Source organism: Vulpes vulpes, chromosome 2, assembly GCF_048418805.1.
Source record: "Vulpes vulpes isolate BD-2025 chromosome 2, VulVul3, whole genome shotgun sequence".
Taxonomy (NCBI): domain Eukaryota; kingdom Metazoa; phylum Chordata; class Mammalia; order Carnivora; family Canidae; genus Vulpes; species Vulpes vulpes.
The window spans coordinates 35,831,971-35,857,088 of NC_132781.1; the positions used below are offsets into that span (position 1 = coordinate 35,831,971).

The window sequence follows — 25,118 nt, forward strand, 5'->3', positions numbered from 1 at the left end:
CTGTCATGGATAAATAAATAAAAATCTTTAAAAATTTAAAAAAAACAGAAGTGGATTGGAATCCCTGGGTGGCTCAGCAGTTTAGCGCCTGCCTTTGGCCCAGGGGGTGATCCTGGAGTCCTGGGATCGAATTCCGCATCGGGCTCCCTGCATGGAGCCTGCTTTTCCCTCTGCCCGTGTCTCTAGATTGTGGTATGTGACTTTTCATAGTTGCTCTTAGACCATAGTTCTTTTAAATTCTTTCTGAACCTTTCCAAGTTTTAGTTGTTGGGAATTAGCCTAGATTATTTTGTATTACTAATCTGATGTCAAAACTAAGCTGTTCACTCTTAGCCTGTAGTGATTTTGAAGTGGTCAGGAAAGCAACCGTGCCAATTAAAATTTCCTTGGATTAAGGAAGTCTTTCATCCCCATCTTTATCTCCCAAAGAGTTTTCTGGGTTTGGGGCTGTCTTGCATTGCCCTTGCATTAGTTTTTCCTTTGTTATGTTATAAAATTTTTCTCTAATCTATAGAAGCTTTTGCTTCTAACATATCACCAGGAGTTTCATCCTTCTGTGTTTTAAAGATTTTAACTCTTATACATGTATGTTACTAATATTTTACTCAGTTTTGTTGTATTTTAAATTGTTGTTTTTAGGGGTGCCTGGGTAGCTTAGTCAGTTAAGCATCTTCATATGGCACTGGTCATGACCCTAGGGACCTGGGATCTAGCTCCACGTTGGGCTCCTGGTGTCTGCTTCTCCCCTTCCCTCTGCCTACAGCTCCCCCTGCTTGTGCTGTGTGTCAAATAAATAAAATCTTTTAAAAATTTAAGAGTTTGTAATATTTTATTTTTATGGGCATTTTAAGGTTTTATGTGATCACTTCTTTATGATTCTTGCCTGTGATACAGTGTTTCAAAAGGCAGTGTTTAGCAGGTGATTTTTTTTTTTTTTTAAGATTTTATTTATTCACAAGAGACACAGGGAGAGAGGCAGAGACACAGGCAGAGGGAGAAGTAGGCTCCCTACAGGGAGCCTGATGGGGAACTCGATTCCAGGACCCAGGGATCACGACCTGAGCCAAAGGCAGTTACTCAACTGCCAAGCCACCCAGGTGCCCCTAGTAGGTGATTTTAAACACTAGTATGATTTAAGTCTGAAATTTATTTTTGCTATATTTTATTGGGAGGCATTTTACTTTGTTTCCTCATTTTTATGTACTTTATGAGCTACTTCAGTGATTTAAAAATTTTTTAATTTAAAATTTTTTCTTTCATATGTTGATTTTTTTTTTTTTTAATACGTGCTGAGATCTGCTTTTAAACTTTAGATTTCGTTATACTGGTTGATCTATCTTCATACCTGTCCAATATTGTTCTGGGTGCAGGGCAGGGGGTTGTTTGTTTTTTTTATTTTTGAAGTGTAAGAGAGGGGCAGAGGGAAAGAGAATGATAAGCAGACTCCATGCCCAGTGCAGGCTTGGTGTGGGGCTTGATCTCACAACCCTGAGATCAGGACCTGAGTTGAAATCAAAAGTCAGACCCTTAACTGAGCCACCCAGGCACCCTTATTCTAGTGTTATTTTTTGTCTGTTTTCATATCCATTGGGAGGTAATTTACCTACTTCTAAAAATAAACTATTTTTCCTTAAGGAACCAATAGCTAAAAGTAGTTGATAAGAGTCCTTTAATAGCCTTATTATTCATTGGGTGCAGAATATGGAACACTGTAATAATTAACTGAAATAAGATTTTTAAAAATCTAATCAGAATTATTACCCAAGGAATCTGGAGCCTCAGTTCCCTTTTCTCCAAGCTCTACTCCATAAGCTGTTTTGAGTCTATGAAGGAATTATTCTTTAAATCTTCTATAAAATGTGAAACATTATCCTTTTCTATATACTCTTACTTCCTGATAGATTACCTTCAAGAGGCTGTCTAGTTAAGTTATTAAAAGCATGGATGTAAAGACAGACTGCCTGGGGCCAGCTTTGTGCTTTACCACTTCTTAATTGTGTGGTTTTGAGCAGGTTATTTAACTTTCTATGCCTCAATTTCCTTATCTGTGGAAGAATAGAATGAGTTACTTACAAAAAGCACTTAGAACAGTGCCTGGCATGTATTAGATCTTTTTTTTTTTTTTTTTTTTTTTTGTATTAGATCTTTGTAAGCATTAAGTGCTGTTTTTATTCTGAATCAGTGTCCAGAAATCCTGTTCATAGAATGTGTAAGCTTGCATTTTTTGCATAAACCTAGTAAGGATAATTTGAAACAAATAATTATCCTCTTCCCAGAATTTAAATGTGAGCCCATTTTTAGCTAGAAAAATTGAACAGCTAAGTAAAGGGGGTGTGTGTGTTAATAAGGGCATATTCACGATATAATTCTAATTGTAACTAAGGAAGCAACTTCTCTAAATTTTAGTTTCAAGTCCCACTTAGTAGGATATATCAATTTTTAGTCACTGAAGGGATACTGATGAGTTGGAGAACATACAAGGTGGTTTTTATTTGACTAGTGAGTACAGGCAAAAAACTTGTACAACTTGTTTTCATTTCTGCTGTCTTAAATTCTAAGCCTTAAGTTTGCTAATGATGAACAATTTTGGTAAGAAGTGAAATTTTTTTTTGTCCTATACCGTTTTTGGAGTATGTGTATACATTTATTTTGTTAACTACATTTATTTTTCTGCCTCAGATAAAAAATTTATCGCATTGTTAAACCCTCAAATAGGGATTAGGTTATAAATTCTCAGCTTTATTTTCCCTGAGTTATTCTCTATTGGTTAATAGTCTAAGTATGACAGTGATTAATAATAGTGAATTTTACTGTGTACATTCCTAGAAGCTGTTACTATAGCAGAAAACATAATCATCTCCCAAATTAGCAAATCTTACTATTAATACTAATATCCATTTTATGTGAAAATAACATTTCTGCCTCCCTTTTCTGGACATGTGGTGATCCCTTGTCTCTCTTCTCCCTTCAGCAGTTGTTATGGACTTCTCACAGCTGTCGTTATTGATTTGCATTAAATATCTACCTAATTTGGCCTGGCTTCTGTTGTGGCTAGTGACTTATGCCTAAGAAGTTGCTGACTGAATTTGTGGTATATTTTCCGAGCACATTGTTAACTGGCCCATTTGGCAAATGAACTCTAGATCTTGTCCTTTTTCTGAAACCCATGTTTTTATCAACTGAGTTAAGAGTTAAGTGCCTATAAAGTGAATTAATAAAATAAAATTCCAGCCTTCTAAGGCACTATATTTTTATAACATATATAAATTCAAAAGCATTTGATGAAGCTGGAGTTGAGAAAGAAGGGCAGTAGTATTTGCGTCTTTTTAACTGTGTGCATGTATTATTGGTGATAAACATTTAACATTTGTTAAAATGTTATTTCTCTTTTTTTTTTATTTTTAAATAATCTCTGCACCCAATGTGAGGTTGAACTCACAACTCCAAGGTCAAGATTCACATGTTCTACCAACCAAGCCAGCCAGGTGCCCCTAAAATGTTATTCTTTTAAAAAGATTTTACTAAAAAAAAATAAATAATAAAAAAAATAAAAAGATTTTACTTATTTGAGAGCACGTGAGAGAGAGCACAAGCAGAGGGAAGAGAAAGAAACAGAAGGCAGATACTTAACTGACTAAGCCACCCATGCACCTCTAAAATGTTGTGGGGTTTTTTTTGAAAGATTTTATTTATTTATTCATGAGAAACAGAGAGAGAGGTAGAGACACAGGCAGAGGGAGGAGCAGGCTCCATGCAGGGAGCCCAATGTGGGACTCCATCTCCAGGATCATGCCCTGGGCTGAAGGCGACGCTAAACTGCTGAGCCACCTGGGCTGCCCTAAAATGTTATGATTATTTTTTAAAGATTTTATTAATGAGAGACAGAGAGAGAGAGAGAGAGAGAGCACGCGGCAGAGACATAGGCAGAGGGAGAAGCAGGCTCCACACAGGGAGCCCGATGGGGGACTCGATCCCAGGTCTCTAGCATCAGGCCCTGCGCCTCTACCCAGGGTGCCCTAAAATGTTATTTTTCATTGTTATTACTATTTTTTTAAATTTTTTTTAAATTTTTATTTATTTATGATAGTCACAGAGAGAGAGAGAGAGGCAGAGACACAGGCAGACGGAGAAGCAGGCTCCATGCACCGGGAGCCCGATGTGGGATTCGATCCCGGGTCTCCAGGATCCCGCCCTGGGCCAAAGGCAGGCGCCAAACCGCTGCGCCACCCAGGGATCCCTAAAATGTTATTTTTAAAAGAAGTTCTAGGAGCTCCTGGGTGGCTCAGTCAGTTGAGTGCCTGACTCTTGCTTTCAGATCAGGTCGTGATCTCAGGGTCATGAGATCAAGCACTGCATGGGGCTTCTCACTCAATGCAGAGTCCATTAAGATTCTCTCCCTCTTCCTCTGTCCCACCTCCCTCCCCATGCACCCATGTGCACTCTCTCAAATAAGTCTTTAAAAAAAAAAGTTCTAGGGGATCCCTTGGTGGCTCAGCGGTTTAGCGCCTGCCTTTGGCCCAGGGTGCGATCCTGGGGTCCCGGGATTGAGTCCCACATCAGGCTCCTTGCATGGAGCCTGCTTCTCCCTCTGCCTGTGTCTCTGCCTCTCTCTCTCTCTCTCTCTCTACGTCTATCATAAATAAATCAATCAATCAATCAGTCAATCAATCTATCTTTTTTTAAAAAGTTCTCAAAAGTCAGGCAAAATGAATAAATTATTGTGACAGGATTAGAAATCCTGCCATGTTGGGTGTGGGGTGCCTGAGTGGCTCAGTCAGGCATCTCCCATCTCATCATGATCTTCGGTCCTGGGATTGAGCCCTGCATTGGGCTCCCTGCTCTGCTCAGTGAGGGGTCTACTTTTCCCTATCTCCCCCTCTGTTCTCTCTCTTAAATAAATAAAATTTAAAAATCCTGCTATCTTGGATTACTTTATTTTTGTTTTTATTTATTTATTTTTTAATCCTGGATTGCTTTATTTTTTAAGGGTTTTATTTATTTGAGAGAGCAAGAGCGAGCACGAATGGGAGGGGTGGGGAAGAGGGAGAGGGAGAAGCAAAATCCCCACTGAGCAGGGAAGCCCGATCTGGGGCTTGATTCCAGGACTCTGGAATCATGACCTGAGCCACCCTGGTGCCCCTTGGGTTACTCTAGATGTCTTTTAGTCTGCTTGAAATGCCATGCCCAGAATTTAACTGAGATTCTTGTGGTATGAGGAGCCCTTTAGTGGGGCACATTAACCCTATCCAGTTTTGTTCAAGGAAAAAAGTTAATTTTAAAAGTTTCTTGAGTATAACTTATTTTTATTTAATGTAATTATATAACACCTTGTATTTAATATGTACCAGATATTATTTTGTAATTATCAGTTTTTCATTTTATATACAAGTATTAAAATGTTTTATATGAATTTTAGAAATTTCTAAATTTAGGGGTGCCTGGGTGGCTTGGTAGGTTGAACATTTGACTTTTGATTTTGGCCGAGGTCATGATCTCAGGGTTGTAAGATTGAGCCCCGTGTCAGGTTCCACACTGGGTGTGAAGCTTGTTTAGGATTGTCTCTCTCCTTTTCCCTCTGTACCCCCCCACCCAGATTTGTTAATTTAGTCTTATATTTCTCCTAGCGGAAGTATCTTTACTGATCCTGCTATGTGATCGTACCAACTTTGAGTAGTATCCATTAAATTAATCAAATATTAAGTCCATCAAATTATATTCATAAGTATAACTAAAGTAGAAATTAAAATTAACATTTTAAAATTACCTTTTTCATTTTCATTTCAGCTTTACCAACAGGGACGCTTATGTCAATTGGGCAGTGAATTTTGTGAATTGGAAGTTTTTGCTAAAGTATTGAGAGCTTTGGATAAAAGGTAAAATCACTTTTTAAAAATTATGGTAAACTGTATATTTAAAATGCTAAATTTTATCATTGTAAAGTATACTTCATTGGCTTTGTGTGTATTCCCATTGTTCTGAAACCATCAATACCACCTTGCTTTTCGTGTTCAGAAGAAGAGAATGAGTTCGATCTTCCCCATTGTAGCTGTTACCATGTAGTAAGAGCCACATACAGGTATGGGTGACACAGCTTTTGATTATGCTTGCTATTCACTTTAGTATTCTTCCCAAAATTTGTTTTAAAGCCATTTTTCTTTTTCCTAACCCTAGAAAAATAAGTTTTCACAAAATATTGCTAATTTCTTATATGAATATTGCCAAGTTGTTCTATGTGTTCAACAAATTAAGTATATACTTGTTGAATGGTATTATAACAGTGATTAAGATCTACAACATCTCTTCCCATTTTGTATTTTAGAGAGGAATGATAAAATAATAAGTAAATAATATAATTTAATTGTTCAGGAGTAACTTTGAGATGTGGCCTTTGTCCTATAGAGAAACTTTTAGTTGGATAATTAAAATCTAAAAAAAAAGAAAAAAAACATAACTGAGAACTTTACTTTGGTAAAAAAAAAAAAGCTACAGAAAACTTTTTAAAAACATTCTTTAAGAAAAGGTTGGCTTTTGAGATACGAATTTCTCTATATAATTCTAAACATGGCCATTGTAAAGATTTAGTGGAATACCTCTCTTTCATCTCTCAGGTTATCTTTCACCAAGTCCAAATCCCTTGGTAAGTGTTTAATATATTTGTGAAACTAAAAGCATGTAGTTTGAGTTTTCCCCCCTTTATCCAAAGCAGTGATTTCATTATTTACAATTTTGTTATTTAGAATTTTCCATTGAGATATAATTCACATACCACCACACTCACCGTTTTAAGTTGTACAATTCAGTGGCTTTTAGTGTATTCACAAGATTTTGCAACCATCACCACTGTCTAATTCTAGAATATTTCTATCACCCCAAAAAGAAACCCTGTACCCATTAACAATCACTCCCTATTTCCTCTTACCCAGGCCTACCATTAATCAACATTCTGTCTCTGAATTTACCTATTCTAAACACTTCATATAAAGAGAATCATATGATATGTGGTCTTTTGTGACTGGCTTCTTTTACTTTTATAATGTTTTGAAGATTTATTCATGTCGTTGCTTATATCAGTATTTCTTTCCTTTTATGGCTGAGTAATTTTCCATTGTATGAATATACTGTGTTATGTTTAATCATTTATTGATGAACATTTTAGCTATTTGGCTATTCTGATAATGCTGCTATGAACATTTATGGACAAGATTTTGTTTGGACATATGTTTTCAATTCTCTTATATATGTAACTAGGGTATATACATATGATCACCCTATGTTCAACTTTTTTATGAACCTCAAAACTATTTTCCATAGTGGCTGTACTATTTTACATTCCTGCCATCAATGTATGAGAGTTCCAATGTTTACATATTTTTGGCATCACCTTTTTAAAATAGTAATCACATCCTACTGGATATGAAGTGGTATCTTGTTGTGATTTTGGTTTGCATATCCCAAATGATTGATGATATTGATCATCTTTTCTTGTACTTATTGGTCATCTGCATATTTTCTTTGGAAAAAATCTCTATTTAAATCCATTGCCCATTTGGGTAAATTGGGTTATTGTTGAATTATAAGATGACTTGGTTTTTAAAAGTTAGTTTTACGAGATGCCTGGGTGGCTCAGCGGTTGGGCATCTGCCTTTAGCTCAGGGCGTGATCCTGCAGCCCCGGGATTGAGTCCCGCATCGGGCTCTCTACATGGAATCTGCTTCTCTCTCTCTGCCTCTCTCTGTGTCTCTCATGAATAAATAAGTAAAATATTTTTAATAAATAAAAGTTAGTTTCACTCTTTACTGTTATTTATTTTTTTAAGATTTTATTTATTTATTCATGAGAATACACAGGAGAAAGAGGCAGAGACACAGACAGAGGGAGAAGCAGGCTCCATGCAGGGAGCCCAACGTGGGAATCGATCCCAGTCTCCAGGATCACGCCCTGGGCTGAAGGCAGCGCTAAACCGCTGAGCCACCTAGGTTGCTCTCTTTACTGTTATTAATTTTCACATACAGGATCACTTAGTGATCTACTGAATAAACATATGAGGCTAAATTGTGGATTATTGTGGCCTCATAATTTATAAGGCAAAAACGTTTTTTATCTTGTTCCATCTTGGAAAACAATAGTACTGTTATTTTTAAAAAGCAAGCTAGCACTTTCTAAAACTATAAAATATATTACCTTTATAAAATAACCTTTTCTTCTCTTGCAGACATTTGCTTCATCATTGTTTCCAGGCTTTGATGGATCATGGTGTGAAAGTTGCTTCAGTCTTGGCCTATTCATTCAGTAGGCGGTGCTCTTACATAGCAGAATCAGATGCTGCAGTAAAAGAAAAAGCCATTCAGGTTGGCTTTGTCTTAGGTAAGTAATAGTAAAATAGAGGAGTGTTTTGTTCTATGACATGACTCGTTAAACCTATTAACAATAAAGGATTCCACTGGGACATTCCCAAAGTCTACATAAGAAGGTTATGAGAAAAACATCAGAAAAATTAGATATGATTTATTGAGTGTTAACTTTGGGTCACACACTACTGTAGGAATTTAAATGATATCTTTGGGTTGGGGGGTGCAGAGGGAGAAAGAGAATCTTAAGCTTCAGTCTCACAGGGGCTCAATTTTACAACCCTGGGATCATGACCTGAGCTGAAATTAAGGTTGGGACACTTAACTGATTGAGCCACCCAGGTGCCCCAAATGTTATCTTTCTAAATCCTCATAACATTTCAGTATTGTGATGGTATTAATAGATTTTACAAATGAGGAAGGATTCAGAAAAATTAAATAACTTGTTCTAGTCACATAGCTGGTAGTGGACTAAAAGTTTAGAATCCTGGATCTATGGATCCATACCATATACTTTGCTACATGTCATGCTGCCAACAGCCTCTTTCACCAGCTTACCATATGCTGTGACATGAGACTTAATCCTTTTGGGGCTTCAGTGTTTCAGTCTCTAAAATAAGCATAATCTTGTATTTCCTCATGGAGATGTTAGGAGAATACGGAAAACATACTTTGGAAAGGAATCTGAGAAGTTCTTGTATGCCATATGTAGAGAAATGTTTAAGGTTTGCATAACATTTTATATGATTTTTACAAATCTACATAGATTAGGTATGTTTCAGGCAACTACTTATTAAAGATGTTGCCACCCTTTTTGCTTTCTTTTTAAAAAATTTTTTTGAGGGCAGCCCCAGTGGCTCAGTGGTTTAGCGCCACCTTCAGCCCAGGGTGTGATCCTTGAGACCCGGGATCGAGTCCCACGTCAGGCTCCCTGCATGGAGCCTGCTTCTCCCTCTGCCTGTGTCTCTGCCTCTCTCTCTCTCTCTCTCTCTGTGTGTGTGTGTGTGTGTGTCTCTCCTGAATAAGTAAGTAGAATCTTTAAAAAAAAAATTTTTTTTTAATGATTGTAGATTCCCAGGCAATATCAAAACCAGGGATTGACACTGGTTTAATACTGCTAACTTGACTATAGACTTTATTTAATTTTCAAGTTTTTACATGTACTCCTGTGTATGTGTGTCTGTTTCTGTGCAGTGGATTCCATGTAAAGATTCATATAACTGTCATTACCATCAGGTAATGGACTATTCCATCAGCACAGACTTTTGTTTTTAACTTCTCACATGCATATGCATCTTTTAGCTCTCTTACACATGCACATACACTTTCTTTGCCAACAAATTTTCATGATCTTTTCCTTCAGTCTTAGAATAATTATTTGTAGTCGTCATGGACAGTTTGCTGGAGAAACTTCAGAACCTTTTTTTTCTGGAAAACAAAAACAAAAACACTCAGCATTTATCCTTTGGTAATCCCATGGAATGTAAACTGCAACCAAGAATTGTGACCAAAGAATGTCTTTAACCAGAGAGTGTGATCTTGATGAATGTTAAGGTTGACATTCCCTCTAGTCCTAGGTGGTCATGTAAAAGTCTGTGGGAGAACAACTTTAGAATCAACAAAAGTGAAAGGCAGGAAGGTTAGTGTTCATTAAGGTCCTCTGTCATCTCCACAAACATTTATACCAGTATCTGGCCATTGTAATGAGCCAGATTAAAGAAATATCTTGGAGATAGAACCAAGTTCTAACAAACTCATGGTTACTTTATTGGTCTGGATTCTAAAATTACCAAAATGATGAAAAAAACTTCATATCAAAGTATACAGTGATGAAGATAATTTTTTAAATGGCAGCTTTATTGAGATGTTCTTTGAAATTGAGTATGGAGAGATTGAAAAGCCATGTTTACCCTATAAGTTGAAAATATTAGGATCCTTCGAATTTATGGCTAATTAACTGGAAAATGTCAGTTCTTAGGCTCTGGAGTAATTTTAGAGTTAAAACTCTTGACTCTTTATTCAAGGTCTCAACTTTAATCTAATTCTCCTAGTTTAAAAGTTTTTGTTTTGTTTTATTTCCTGTTTCACAGTATCTTTGTTTTGGGCCAACACAGGACTTTAATATTATGGGTGTTTTCATTTTAGATGATACTCATTTTAAGCATGTCACTCTAGCTTTCGAGTGATTTGTTAAGTTATTTAAAGTTATTGGTTTCCTTGTCCTTTAGGTGGCTTTCTTTCAGATGCAGGCTGGTACAGTGATGCTGAGAAAGTTTTTCTGTCCTGTCTTCAGTTGTGTACTCTACATGATGAGATGCTTCATTGGTTTCGTGCAGTAGAATGTTGCGTGAGGTGAGTTGGAACAGATCCTGCTGTAATGGTCCTTAGTGGCTTTATTACAGTTTTAGCTTTTATAAGCATACTCTAATATTTTTATAAACCTCTGAGGTGATATTTTTATTCACAGTTTCATTAGTTTGGTCTCCTGTCTTTCATCACCAAAATATAGTTAACTTATTATGGTCACCTAAGCTTAATATTTTTTGCTTTGTCATAGAGCTTGTGTGTTCTGTTCATTGAACAAATATTTATTGAATGCCTCTGTGTACTCATAACTGTGCTAGGTATTAGATGCTGATAAAATATATGTTTTTCTTAGATGTTATTTTTTAACTTTTGCTGTTTAGATTTCCAGAATTGTATATAGAAGATTAATATTTTACTTATAAGTAACTGTTTTCTTTAAAAATACATTATTTAACATGTACTTAAAGGAAGGCAAGCAAGGCTAGAAGTAACTTTGTTTTTACTGTCTTTATTTTTTCTATGCATTTAACATTTAGTTACAGCTATTTTCATATACATGTCAAATCAATTTTGCAGAGAGAACATTTCTTAAAAAAAAAAAATTTTATGAAACCAGAGAGAAATCAAAATAAAGTAAAAAACCAAACCAAAAAACACGCAGAAATTTCTTGTCGTAAGTTAAGTTTGGTCAATTTACTGAATTTATGTTCTATTTTTATTGAATAAAGGGTCATATTTCCTTGATATCTTAGAAATGAGTTAATTAAATTGGAATCTTCAAAGCTAGAAGATAGATCCTACTTTATAATACTATTGTTGATTTAATCGAAAATTGAATAAAGCACTCTTTTTTTTTTTCTTTTTTTTTCTGCTGGGGTTCAGTCTTCTGAGGTTGTCATTACCTTGTTTTATACAGGGATTATCTGTGTTAGACAGACTTTCAAATTCTGAAATTATTTTGTAGTATGCTACCTTAATTATAAATAATATTTTAGGCAACCCGGGTGGCTCTCGTAGGACCAGGGCTCCCTTTCTCCTTCCTGTGTTGTCATCTTTATCATGTAGCTTCTATCATTGTGTCTACACAGGTTATAGGCAGGGAGAGGAGCAAAAAGCTCATGCCAGCTGAGTCTGCTTTTTCTTCTTTTCTTTTCTTTTTTCTTTTCTTTTCTTTTCTTTCTCTTTCTCTTTCTTTTTTCTCTTTTCTTTTTCCTTTCCTTTCCTTTCCTTTCCTTTCCTTTCCTTTCCTTTCCTTTCCTTTCCTTTCCTTTTCTTTCCTTTTCTTCTTTTCTTTTCTGTCAGAAAAAAATAGCTTTCCCAGAAGTCTAGCCTTGTTTCTTTGCTTAACTCTCTTCAAAATTGAGACACATTCCGCATATCCTTCAGCCTGTATAAGGTGATCGGGGGAGCAAAGCATTTTTTATTGTGTTTTTTAATTCTTCCTTGAATGAACTTATGGGTCTACATTAAGGAAGGGAGGGGAGGGAAAAATTGGATAGGTAATGTCAACACAGTATCTTTCTTGGCTGTTTTTTGAAACAGGCATATATGAAATTGAAAAAATACCTGAACTAAGAAGCAAAACTATTTATAATACAAGGTTACTGCTTATGTACATAGACCTTTTTTTTTTTTTTTTTAAGATTTTGTTTATTTATTCATGAGACAAAGAGAGAGAGAGGCAGAGACACAGGCAGAGGGAGAAGCAGGCTCCATGCAGAGAGCCCAACGCAGAACTCGATCCCGGGCCTTCAGGATCGCTCCCTGGGCTGAAGGCAGGCGCTGAACTGCTGAGCCACCCAGGGATTCCCCAGACCTTTTGTTCTTAAGAATTTTAAGTTTCAAAATAAAATGTGCTTCTATGCAGCTATTATACTTGCCAATGTCCTGGCCATTACAGGTGTATTTAATGTAATTTATATATAATATATAGTTTTGTCTCCTCTTAGTATTACTTGAAAAAAAGATTAAAATTTTTACTTAGCTTTTTTTAAAGCAAAAAAATTGGGGGGAATTAATTGATCATATGTTTAATTAAATTGGAAAAGAAGTGTATTGCAGAACAGATACTAAAGAAATTCTTTGCCTAATAACACAAGCTTTTGAACTTAATGTGAGAGTATGGGCTGTTTTTGTTTTTGCCTTTTGTTTTTTAATGGGAGTTCTCTCTGCCCTTTTTTTAAAAAATTAATTTATTTCTTTTAGTACTCTACACTCAAAGTAGGGCTCAAACTCACAACCCCAACATCAAGAGTCGCATATTCCACTGATGGAGTCAGGCAGGTCCCACAAGAGTGTGTGTGTGGGTTTTTATTTATTTATTTATTTATTTATTTATTTATTTATTTATTCATGAGAGACAGAGACAGAGAGAGAGAGAGAGAGAGAGAGAGGTAGAGACACAGGCAGAGGGAGAAGCAGGCTCCATGTAGGATGCCAGACGTGGGACTCGATCCCGGGTCTCCAGGATCATGCCCTGGGCTGACTGCGGCGCTAAACCGCTGAGCCACCCGGGGTGCCCAAGAGTGTGTTTTTTAATGTAATATCATAAAGGTGGTTTCTAATCTGGGCTGGCATGGAAGCAGTATAGAGCAAATGTCAGAGAATCTTCTTGTTAAATCTGCTATCACTTCTCAGTCCTTTTGCAATCCTTGAAGACTCTGCCTGTTTTCCTATACTCATTATCTATATAATAGTTTCATTTTTTCTGCCTTTGTGTCTATTGCCAAACAAATTTTTTAAATACAGAAAATTATGAAAAGAATAAATATTATCTATAATCCTGTTGCCTAGAAATAACCACAATTACTCTATTAGTGTATTTTCTTAATTTTAAGTGTGAGAGGAACTTCTGAACTGATGGAGGAAAGACTTGAATTTAGATTAAAACGAACTCTGAGTCCTACACAATTGGATTTCCTAAAATTAAAGAATACATAGAAATTGGAAGCTAGAAGACAGTAGAAGTATCTCCTTTATTATTATTTTTTTAAAGATTTTATTTATTTATTCATAGAGACACAGAGAGAGAGAGGGGGGCAGAGGCACAGGCAGAGGGAGAAGCAGACTCCATGCAGGGAGCCTGACGTGGGACTGGATCCAGGGTCCCCAGGATCACACCCCAGGCTGCAGGCAGCTTAAACTGCTGCACCACCGGGGCTGCCCAAGTATCTCCTTTATTGAAAGAAAATGGTATACTTTGCCAACTTTTAGGGTAAAATAAAGAATTTTCAGATACATAGGGATGCAATATACTTCCATGTACTTGGGCTGAAGAAAATACTCAAGAAATTTCCCTAACCAAATAAAAATTTCAGTAATAACAATTCTCAAGATAGGAGAAGATATAGAAATGGTGGTAAGCAGTGAATTTTGTAAATACATGGTTACATGTAAATGGGGTAGAAAGAAAATGAAGACCAAATTGGGAATTTTTTTTGTATACATTTTTTATTGGAGTTCGATTTGCCAACATATAGCATAGCACTCAGTGCCCGTCAGCTAGTCATTCCAGTGCCCCGCCCACCTCCCTTTCCGCCACCCCTTGTTGGTTTCCCAGTTAGGTATCTCTCATGTTCTGTCACCCTCACTGATATTTCCCACTCATTTTCTCTTGTTTCCCCTTTAATCCCTTTCACTATTTTTTATAGGCGCCAAATGAATGAGACCATATAATGTTTGTCCTTCTCCGATTGACTTATTTCACTCAGCATAATACCCTCCAGTTCCATCCACGTTGAAGCAAATGGTGGGTGTTTGTCGTTTCTAATGGCTGAGTAATACTCCATTGTATATATACATAGACCACATCTTCTTTATCCATTCATCTTTCGATGGACACCGAGGCTTCTTCCACAGTTTGGCTATTGTGGACATTGCTGCTATAAACATTGGAGTGCAGGTGTCCTGCCGTTTCACTGCATCTGTATCTTTGGGGTAAATGCCCAGCAGTGCAATTACTAGGTCGTAGCTCTATTTTTAACTCTTTGAGGAGCCTCCACACACTTTTCCAGAGTGACTGTATCAGTTCACATTCCCACCAACAGTCCAAGAGGGTTCCCCTTTCTCCATATCCTCTCCAACATTTGTTGTTTCCTGTCTTACTAATTTTCACCATTCTCACTGGTATGAGGTGGTATCTCATTGTGGTTTTGATTTGTATTTCCCTGATGGCAAGTGATGCGGAGCATTTTCTCATGTGCTTGTTGGCCATGTCTATGTCTTCCTCTGTGAAATTTCTGTTCATGTGTTTTCCCATTTCATGATTGGATTGTTTGTTTCTTTGCTATTGAGTTTAATAAGTTATTTATACATCTTGGATACTAGCCCTTTATCTGATAGGTCATTTGCAAATATCTTCTCCCATTCTGTAGGTTGTCTTTTAGTTTTATTGACTGTTTCTTTTGCTGTGCAGAAGTTTTTTATCTGATTAAGTCCCAATAATCCGTTTTTGCTTTTGTTTCCCTTGCCTTCGTAGATGTATCTTGCAAGAAGTTGCTGTGGCCAAGTTCAAAAAGGGTGTTGCCTGTATTCTCCTCTAGGATTTTGATGGATTCTTGTCTCACATTTAGATCTTTCATCCATTTTGAGTTTATCTTTGTGTATGGTGTAAGAGAATGGTCTAGTTTCTTTCTTCTGCACGTGGCTGCCCAATTTCCCAACACCACTTATTGAAGAGACTGTCCATTTTCCGGTGGATAGTCCTTCCTGCTTTGTCAAAGATGAGTTGACATAGAATTGAGGGCCCATTTCTGGGTTCTCTCTTCTGTTCCATTGATCTATGTGTCTGTTTTTGTGCCAGTACCACACTGTCTTGATGATCACAACTTTGTAGTACAACCTGAAATCTGGCATTGTGATGCCCCTGGCTCTGGTTTTCTTTTTCAATATTCCTCTGGCTATTCGGGGTCTTTTCTGATTCCAAACAAATCTTAAGATGATTTGTTCCAATTCTGTGAAGAAAGTCCCTGGTATTTTGATAGGGATTGCATTAAATGTGTAAATTGCCCTGGGTAGCATTGACATTTTCACAATATTAGTTCTTCCAATCCATGAGCATGGAATATTTTTCCATCTCTTTGTGTCTTCCTCAGTTTCTTTCAGAAGTGTTCTGTAGTTTTTAGGGTATAGATCCTTTACCTCTTTGGTTAGGTTTATTCCTACGTATCTTATGCTTTTGGGTGCAATTGTAAATGGGATTGATTCCTTAATTTCTCTTTCTTCAGTCTCATTGTTAGTATATAGAAATGCCACTGATTTCTGGGCATTGATTTTGTATGCTGCCACACTGCCAAATTGCTGTATGCGCTCTAGCAATCTTGGGGTGGAGTCTTTTGGGGTTTCTGTGTACAGTATCATGTCATCTGCGAAGAAGGAGAGTTTGACTTCTTCTTTGCCAATTTGAATGGCTTTTATTTCTTTTTGTTGCCTGATTGCTGCAGCTAGGATTTCTAGTACTATGTTGAATAGCAGTGGTGAGAGTGGGCATAAATGTCGTGTTCCTGATCTTAGGGGAAAGGCTCCCAGTGTTTCCCCATTGAGAATGATATTTGCTGTGGGCTTTTTGTAGATGGCTTTTAAGATGCTGTGGAATATTCCCTCTATCTCTGCATTCTGAAGAGTTTTGATCAGGAATGGATGCTGTATTTTGTCAAATGCTTTCTCTGCATCTGTTGATAGGATCATATGGTTCTTGTTTTTTCTCTTGTTGATATGATCTATCACGTTGATTGCTTTACAAGTGTTGAACCAGCCTTGCATCCCGGGGATAAATCCCACTTGGTCAGGGTGAATAATCTTAATGCATTGTTGGATCCTATTGGCTAGTATCTTGTTGAGAATTTTTGCATCTGTGTTCATCAGGGATATTGGTCTATAATTCTCCTTTTTGGTGGGGTCTTTGGTTTTGGAATTAAGGTGATGCTGGCCTCATAGAATGAATTTGGAAGTATTCCATCCCTTTCTATATTTCGGAACAGCTTTAGTAGAATAGGTATTGTTTCTTCTTTAAAAGTTTGATAGAATTCCCCTGGGAAGCCATCTGGCCCTGGACTTTTGTGTGTTGGGAGGTTTTTAATGACTGCTTCAATTCCTCTCTGGTTATTGGCCTGTTTAGGTTTTCTATTTCTTCCTGTTCCAGTTTTGGTAGTTTGTGGTTTTCCAGAAATGTGTCCATTTCTTCTAGATTGCCTAATATATTGACATACAGCTGCTCATAATATGTTTTTAAAATCGTTTGTATTTCCTTGGTATTGGTTGTGATCTCTCCTTTTTCATTCGTGATTTTATTAGAATCTTTTCTCTTTTGTTTTTAATAAGGCTGGCTAATGGTTTACCTATCTTATTAATTCTTCCAAAGAACCAACTCCTGGTTTTGTTGATCTGTTCTACAGTTCTTCTGGTCTCTGTTTCAAGATTCGAGTTCTGCTCAAATCTTTATTAACTCTCTTCTTCTGCTTGGTGTAGGTTTTATTTGCTGTTCTTTCTCCAGTTCCTTTAGGTGCAAGGTTAGGTTGTGTAATTGAGTTTTTTCCAATTTTTTGAGGATTGCTTGTATTGCGATATATTTCCCTCTCAGGACCGTTTTTGCTGTATCCCAAAGATTTTGAACAGTTGTGTCTTCATTCTCATTAGTTTCCATGAATCTTTTTAATTCTTCTCTAATTTCCTGGTTGACCCTTTCATCTTTTAGCAGGATGCTCTTTAACCTCCATGTGTTTGAATTTCTTCCAAATTTCTTCTTTTGATTGAGTTCAAGTTTCAAAGCATTATGGTCTGAAACTATGCAGGGGACAATCCCAATCTTTTGGTATCAGTTAAGACCTGAATTGTGACCCAGTATGTGGCCTATTCGGGAGAAAGTTCCATGTGCACTTGAAAAGAATGTGTATTCAGTTGCTTTTGGATGTAAAGTTCTGTAAATATCTGTGAAATCCACCTGGTCCAGTGTATCCTTTAAAGCTCTTGTTTCTTTGGAGATGTTGTGCTTAGAAGATCTGTCATTTGCAGAAAGCACTGTGTTGAAGTCTCCCAGTATTAGTGTATTATTAATTGATATACTTGGCAGCTCCCACATTGGGGGCATAAATATCCATGATTGTTAGGTCCTCTTGTTGGATAGATCCTAAAGGATCTATCCTTTAGTCCTTTAGTATGATATAGTGTCCCTCTTCATCTCTTACTACAGTCTTTGGGGTAAACTTTAATTTATCTGATATGAGGATTGCTACCCCACTTTCTTTTGAGGACCATTTGTTGTTGGTTTTTTAATTTTTATTTATTTTTGATAGTCACACAGAGAGAGAGGGGCAGAGACACAGGCAGAGGGAGAAGCAGGCTCCATGCACTGGGAGCCCGATGTGGGACTTGATCCCGGGTCTCCAGGATCACGCCCTGGGCCAAAGGCAGGCGCTAAACCGCTGTGCCACCCAGGGATCCCTTGAGGACCATTTGAATGGTAACTGATTCTCCAGCCTTTCATTCTCAGGCTGGAGGTGTCCTTAGGTCTAAAATGAGTCTCTTGTAGACAGCAAATAGATGGGTCTTGCTTTTTTATCCAGTCTGGAACCCAGCGTCTTTTGATGGGATCATTAAGCCCATTCACCTTCAGAGTTACTATTGAAAGATACGAATTTAGTGTCATCATAATACCTATTCGGTCCCTGTTTTTGTGAATTATTTCTTTGGGCATCTTCTTTCTTTTACAGAGTCCCTCTTAATATTTCTTGCAAAGCCAGTTTGGTGGTCACATATTCTTTCAGTTTCTGCCTATCTTGGAAGCTCTTTATCTCTCCTTCTATTCTGAATGAGAGCCTTGCTGGATAGAGTATTCTTAGCTGCATGTTCTTCTCATTTAGGACCCTGAATATATCCTGCCAGCCCTTTCTGGCCTGCCAGGTGTCTGTGGAGAGGTCTGCTGTTAATCTAATATTTCTCCCCATATAAATTAGGGATCTCTTGTCTCTTGCTGCTTTAAGGATTTTCTCTTTATCTTTGGAATTTTCAAGTTTCACTATTAAATGTCAAGGTGTTGAATGGTTTTTATTGATTTTAGGGGGGTGGGATCTCCCTATCTCCTGGATCTAATGCCTGTTTCCCTCCCCAAATTAGGGAAGTTCTCAGCTATGATTTGTTCTAATATGCTTTCTGGTCCTCTGTCCCTTTCAGCGTCCCCTGGAACCCCAGTTAAATGTATATTTTTCCTTCTGATACTGTCATTTATATCCCTTAACTTTTCCTTATGGTCTTTTTTTTTATTTTTTAATTTTTATTTATTTATGATAGTCACAGAGAGAGAGAGAGAGAGGCAGAGACACAGGCAGAGGGAGAAGCAGGCTCCATGCACCGGGAGCCCGACGTGGGATTCGATCCCGGGTCTCCAGGATCGCGCCCTGGGCCAAAGGCAGGCGCCAAACCGCTGCGCCACCCAGGGATCCCACCTTATGGTCTTTTAATTGTTTTTCTCCTCTTTTTTCCTTAGCTTCCTTCCTTGCCATCAACTTGTCTTCTATGTCACTCACTCTTTTTTCTACCTCATTAATCCTCATCGTTAGGACCTCCGGTTTGTTTTTTTGTTGTTGTTGTTGTTTTTTAATTTTTTTTTTTTATTTATGATAGTCACACACACACACACCCAGAGAGAGAGAGAGAGAGAGAGAGAGAGGCAGAGACACAGGCAGAGGGAGAAGCAGGCTCCATGCACCGGGAGCCTGACGTGGGATTTCCGGGATCGCGCCCTGGGCCAAAGGCAGGTGCCAAACTGCTGCACCACCCAGGGATCCGAAGACCTCCAGTTTGGATTGCGTCTCATTTAATTGATTTTTAATTTTGGCTTGATTAGTTCTAAATTCTGTAGTCATGAAGTCTGTTGAATCATTTATGCTTTTTTTCCAGAGCCACCAATAGCTTTATAATTGTGGTTTTGGGGATCCCTGGGTGGTGCAGCGGTTTAGCGCCTGCCTTTGGCCCAGGGCGCGATCCTGGAGACTCGGGATCGACCCACGTCGGGCTCCCGGTGCATGGAGCCTGCTTCTCCCTCTGCCTATGTCTCTGCCTCTCTCTCTCTCTCTCTCTCTGTGACTATCATAAATAAATAAAAAAAAAAAATTGAAAAAAAAAATTGATAATTGTGGTTTTGAACTGGCTTTCTGACACCAAAATGTAATCCAAATTCTGTAATTCTGTGGCAGAGTACTGTTTTTGATTCTTTCTTTTGTGGTGAGTTCTTCTTTCTAGTCATTTTGCTCAGTGCAGAGTGGGTAAAAACGAGTTGTACTTGTTAGAAGTGCAGACTCTTCTCTCTTTTGCGTTCCATCTGTTCTCTCTTTAAATCTCAGATCGAATTTGTAGGTCTTCAGGTTGATTTGAAGGTTGTCTAGGTAAGTTGGTGGGGACAGGTGACTTGGGGATCCTACACCTCTGCCATCTTGCTCTGCCCCCCTGGGAATTTGTAGTATGTTTTAAGGATTTTTTTTTTTTTTTTTTTTTGCAAACTGGAAATGAAAGGGAAATTTTAGAAATAACATAAAACCTAGAAGAAAACATAAACCTAGAAGAAATTAAATTCTAGGTTACCACTTACTATTAAATGTCAGGTAAGATTTCTTTTTTCCCTGAAAATGAATTGTTAGTAAGTTGCCTTACAAAGCCCCTCGTGTAATGTGATGTTCTTTCAAGTTTATCATTTTTAACAACAAACTATTTGGGAAAGAAATGTTAGCCTGAAAACTCAGCCAGTGCCAGTGTCAGGAAATTCATAGAGACCACCTGGCAGAATTTTCATTTTGAGGAAGTAATGGAATTTAATACATTCACGATTATATTTCCATTAACTGCCTTCTTAAAGTTTATTTGTTTTTAGTAACCTTTATACCCAGTGTGGGACTCAAACTCACAACCCCAAGATCAACTGAGATCAAGAGTCTCATGCTTACCCAACTGAGCCAGCCAGGCACTCTTTCACTGCCTTTTTAAATACTACTTTAAAAAATGATACAGTGAGTTTGGTCAGGGAGATTGTGGCTGTCTACTTGCCTTAGGTGGATCAGAAAAGCCCAACAATTTTAATGCTTTGCAGATGGTTATGGTGTCTTTGGATAAAATTTCTGGCAACATCATATCAGACTCAAAAGTGCTGATTTTCAAACAGAGTAAAAACATTTTACTCTGAAATACTGTTAGATGACTCAAAAACTAGTTACGGTGATGACAAAGGTAAATGTTTTAAGATGTATGTGGATAGTTTGTATAAAATTATTCCATAAATTGCAAAGAGAAAAAGCAATTTTTAAAAATTTAATTTAGATTTTAGATAGGTATATATAACATAAAGATGATTTAAATATTATAAGTTTAAAAATGCTATCCTATATATCCCTACAATTTGATATATTCAAGTTAGGGGAAAAAAACCTTTTTGTATAGAAAATGGAGGCTCTTGTTATTATATTCAGGTTGTTTTATATTGGGTATATGCGATAGTGTATTTTAAAAATACAAATTTGAGAAAATGTAGTGGTACAAGATGTTTGTTACAAAGGTCTCATCTGGGATGCCTAAGTGGTTCAGCGGTTTAGTGTCTGCCTTCAGCTCAGGTTGTGATCCTGGGGTCCTGGGATTGAGCCCTGCCTCGGGCTCCCCACAAGGAGCCTGCTTCTCCCTCTACCTATATCTCTGTCTGTCTGTCTCTCTCTCTCTGTGTCTCTCATGAATAAATAATTAAAATCTTTCAAGATAAAAAAAAGGGTCTCATCTTGGTAAGCGAAGTAGGACTGGCTATTATTATTTAATGTTCAAACATTACTGGTGCTAGGGGTGGATATATAACAACTTATACAATAGGCATTTTAAATTAGGTAGTAGGAGTAGGGTTAAGATTAGAAAGTTGTCCAAGCTAGATAAAAACAAAGAGAATAGAGGAAATAACTAAGTATGGTAAATGAAAAAAGCTAATGACAAAAATAATATGAAAAGCTTAAAACCCCAAATATAACTATCATCACAATACATGTAAATAGTCTCAATTGCTCTATGTAAAGGAGGCAACTATCAAAAGAGTTAAAAAATTAAATTTAGCTACATATTGTTAAAACACCCTTTAAATAGTATTAACAATAAAGCAAAGTTCAGGATAAAAACCATTAGTTGATACAAAAGGGATATTGTTAATAAAATGTATAGTCCACCAAAAGCTTATAAACTCCATGTATAGCAAATAAGATAGCAGCCCTCTATATAAGCAGTATACCCTCGAAATGCAACGAATTTGATAAAAAGATAATTAGTACGATGTTGAATGCCCCAGGGTAGGTTAATTCGGAATTCATATAGGTTATCAAGGAACTCAATTTTTTCTGTATGTCTGCTTCTCTATCCTCAGTGCTGGTTTTGACTTTGGCCAGCTCCCAAGTGGTTGTAAGAATGCTGCCATGTTTTGAAATACCACATGCAGTTTTCATATTGTCCAGCACAGGAAAGACTTCCTTTCCAAGTACCATATTTTATCTTTAATGACAGGGAACCTTTCTCAGGAACCACCCAACCAGCCCATCTTGGAGTCTCATTAGCCAGAGCTAGTTCATTTGGTGACCTCTGAATCAATCACTGGCAAGCAGAATAGGACCACTACACTGTGATTGGCTTAAACTACTCATGATTTATTCTTGAGTCTTATGAAAAAGGTCAATGCCTAAACAAAATCAGACTTCTGCCAACAAGCATGAGGTGGGGAAAAAGACTGTTAGGAAGCCAGCCATGTCTGCAACATTTCACAGTCTGCGCTCACACTTAAAATCACACCAGACTGACCAAAAAAAAAAAAAAGTCCAGGCATCACTACTACCTTCAGAACTCTATGAATACAGATGTAAAAATTCTCAACGAAGGACTCCTGGGTGGCTCAGGGTGTGATCCCCGGTCCCAGGATTGAGTACCTTATCGGGCTCCCTATGGGGAGACTGCGTCTCCCTCTGCCTGTCTCTGCCTCTCTGTGTGTTTCTCATGAATAAGTAAGGAAAATCTTTAAAAAATTTTTTTTTCTCAACAAAATACTAGCAAATTAAGCCAGTAGCATATGAGATTATACTCTATAACTAATTGGGATTTATTCCAGGAATGCAATGATGGTTAACATAAGAAAGTCGATGAAGTAATATGCCACATTAAAAGAAAGAAGGAAAAAAACACAACCCTCTCAATAGACACAAAAGACATTTGACAAAACCCAACACCTTTTCTTTTTTCTTTTTTTTTAAAGATTTTATTTATTTACTCATGAGAGATAGAGAGAGGTTCACAGACACAGGCAGAGGGAGAAGCAGGCTCCATGCAGGGAGCCCGATGTGGGACTCAATCCCGAGTCTCCAGGATCACGCCCTGGGGGCGCTAAACCACTTAGCCACCCGGGCTGCCCCCAACACCTTTTCATAATAGAACATTCAGAAAACTGGGAACAGAAGAGTTCCTGAATATGATAGCATTGATGAAGAATCCACAGCTGACATAGTGAGTGGTGAAAGACTGAAAGCTTTGCCCCTAAGATAAAAAACAAGATCAAGGATGCCTGCTTTTAGTACTCTTATTCCACATTGCCTTGAAAGTTCTAACTAAAAAAAAAAAAGAAAAAGAAAAAGAAAGTTCTAACTAAGGGAATGAGACAAGAAAAAGAAAAAAAGGCATCCATATTGGAAATAGAGAAGTAAAACCATCTCTGTTCACAGGACAGTTGGATTTCATCAAAATAAAAAACTACATGCATGTTATTATCAAGAAAGTGGAGTTGGGGAATTGAAAATATTTGTAGATCATATATCAGAGAATGGTCTAGTATCCAGAATGTATCAAAAACTACAGCTCTACAACAACAAACAACCCAATTAAAAAATGAGTAAAGGACTTGAGTACATATTTGTCCAAGGAAGAGATATAAAACAGGCAATAAGCACATGAAGAGATGTTCAGGATCACTTTTCAATAGGGAAATGCAAATCAAACATGAAATACCACTTTACACATACCAGGATGGCTGTAATTAAAGAAAAAAAAACAACGTGAAGTGTTACCAAGAATGTGAAGGGATTGGGATCCTTGCTAATGGGAGTGTAAAATGGTACAGCTGGAGTAAAGGAAGAATGGAAAGCAATTGCTTGTTACAGAGTTTTCTTTTTGGAGTGCTGGAAAAGTTTTGGAAATACATGGTGGTGATGGTTCAGTGACATTGTAAATAAAATGGCATTGAATTGTATGCTTCAAATGGTTAGTACGGCAGATTTGTGTTATGTATTTCACCACAATAACAGAATATATAACAGTTTTTATTATTTAACCCTCTCCTTTCAGTCTATCTTTATTTCCAAAAAATTTTTTTAAAGATTTATATATTTATTCATGAGAAACATACACACACAAAAAGAGAGAGGCAGAGACATAGTCAGAGGGAGAAGCAGGCTATAGGCAGGATCCCGATGCGAGACTCCATCCCGGATTCCGGGTCACAACCTGAACTGAAGGCAGCTGCCCAACTGTTGAGCCACCCAGGCATCCCTATTTCCAAAATTCTTTTTTTTTTTTTTAAGACCTATTTCCAAAATTCTTAAGTAGGTCTTAGAAAAATATTCTTATAAGCAGGAGAAAGATTATTTTCCTTCACATTCACCTTTTTTTTTTTTTTACATTCACCTTTAACGTATTTATTTTTGTTGTGTTTAATGAGGATCTAGCTAGTCATCTTGCTTAGTCTTATAATGAGTATAGTCGTAAACCAATGGCTTCTAAACTTGTAGGGGTGTCTGACTGACTTAGTAGAGCATGCAATTCTTGATCTCAGGGTTGTAAGTTTGAGCCCCACATTGGGTGAAGAGATTACTTTTAAAAATCTTTTTTTTTTAATTTATTTATTCATGAGAGACATAGAGAGAGAGAGAGGCAGAGACACAGGCAGAGGGAGAAGCAGGCTCCATTCAGGGAGCCCGACATGGGACTCGATCCCGGGTCCCCAGGATCACACCCTGGGCTGAAGGCAGCGCCAAACCGCTGAGCCACCCAGGCTGCCCTACTTAAAAAAATATATTTGCCTTCAAAAAAATGAGTAGTTTAACCAGTTAAATAGTGATTGCTTTTGCCAATAGCTCTTGATCAAGTAGATGTGATTGTATTTTCTCATAAAAATAACACTGTGGGAAGGAGGGTATAGGAGAAATCTCTGTACCTTCAGCTCTATTTTACTGTGAACCCAAAACTGCTCTTTTTTTTTTTTTTAAAGATTAATTTGAGGGGATCCCTGGGTCACTCAGTGGTTTAGTGCCTGCCTTCGGCCCAGGATGTGATCCTAGAGTTTTGGGATCGAGTCCCACGTCGGGCTCCCTGCATGGAGCCTGCTTCTCCCTCTGCCTGTGTCTCTGCCCCTCTCTCTCTCTCTCTCTCTTTCTCTCTCTCTCTCTCTGTCTCTCATGAATAAATAAATAAAAT

General features: G+C 37.4%; 1 protein-coding gene across 1 annotated transcript in view; it reads left to right on the forward strand.

Annotated features, from left to right (window-relative positions):
• Positions 1 to 25,118, forward strand: part of APPBP2 (amyloid beta precursor protein binding protein 2) — a 70,078-nt gene that overhangs the window by 20,353 nt on the left and 24,607 nt on the right. Inside the window, exons 2-4 of the mRNA XM_025996071.2 lie at positions 5,785 to 5,873; positions 8,213 to 8,364; positions 10,577 to 10,700. Of these exons, the coding sequence (XP_025851856.1) occupies positions 5,785 to 5,873; positions 8,213 to 8,364; positions 10,577 to 10,700 (365 nt within the window). The remainder of the gene's footprint in view (positions 1 to 5,784; positions 5,874 to 8,212; positions 8,365 to 10,576; positions 10,701 to 25,118) is intronic.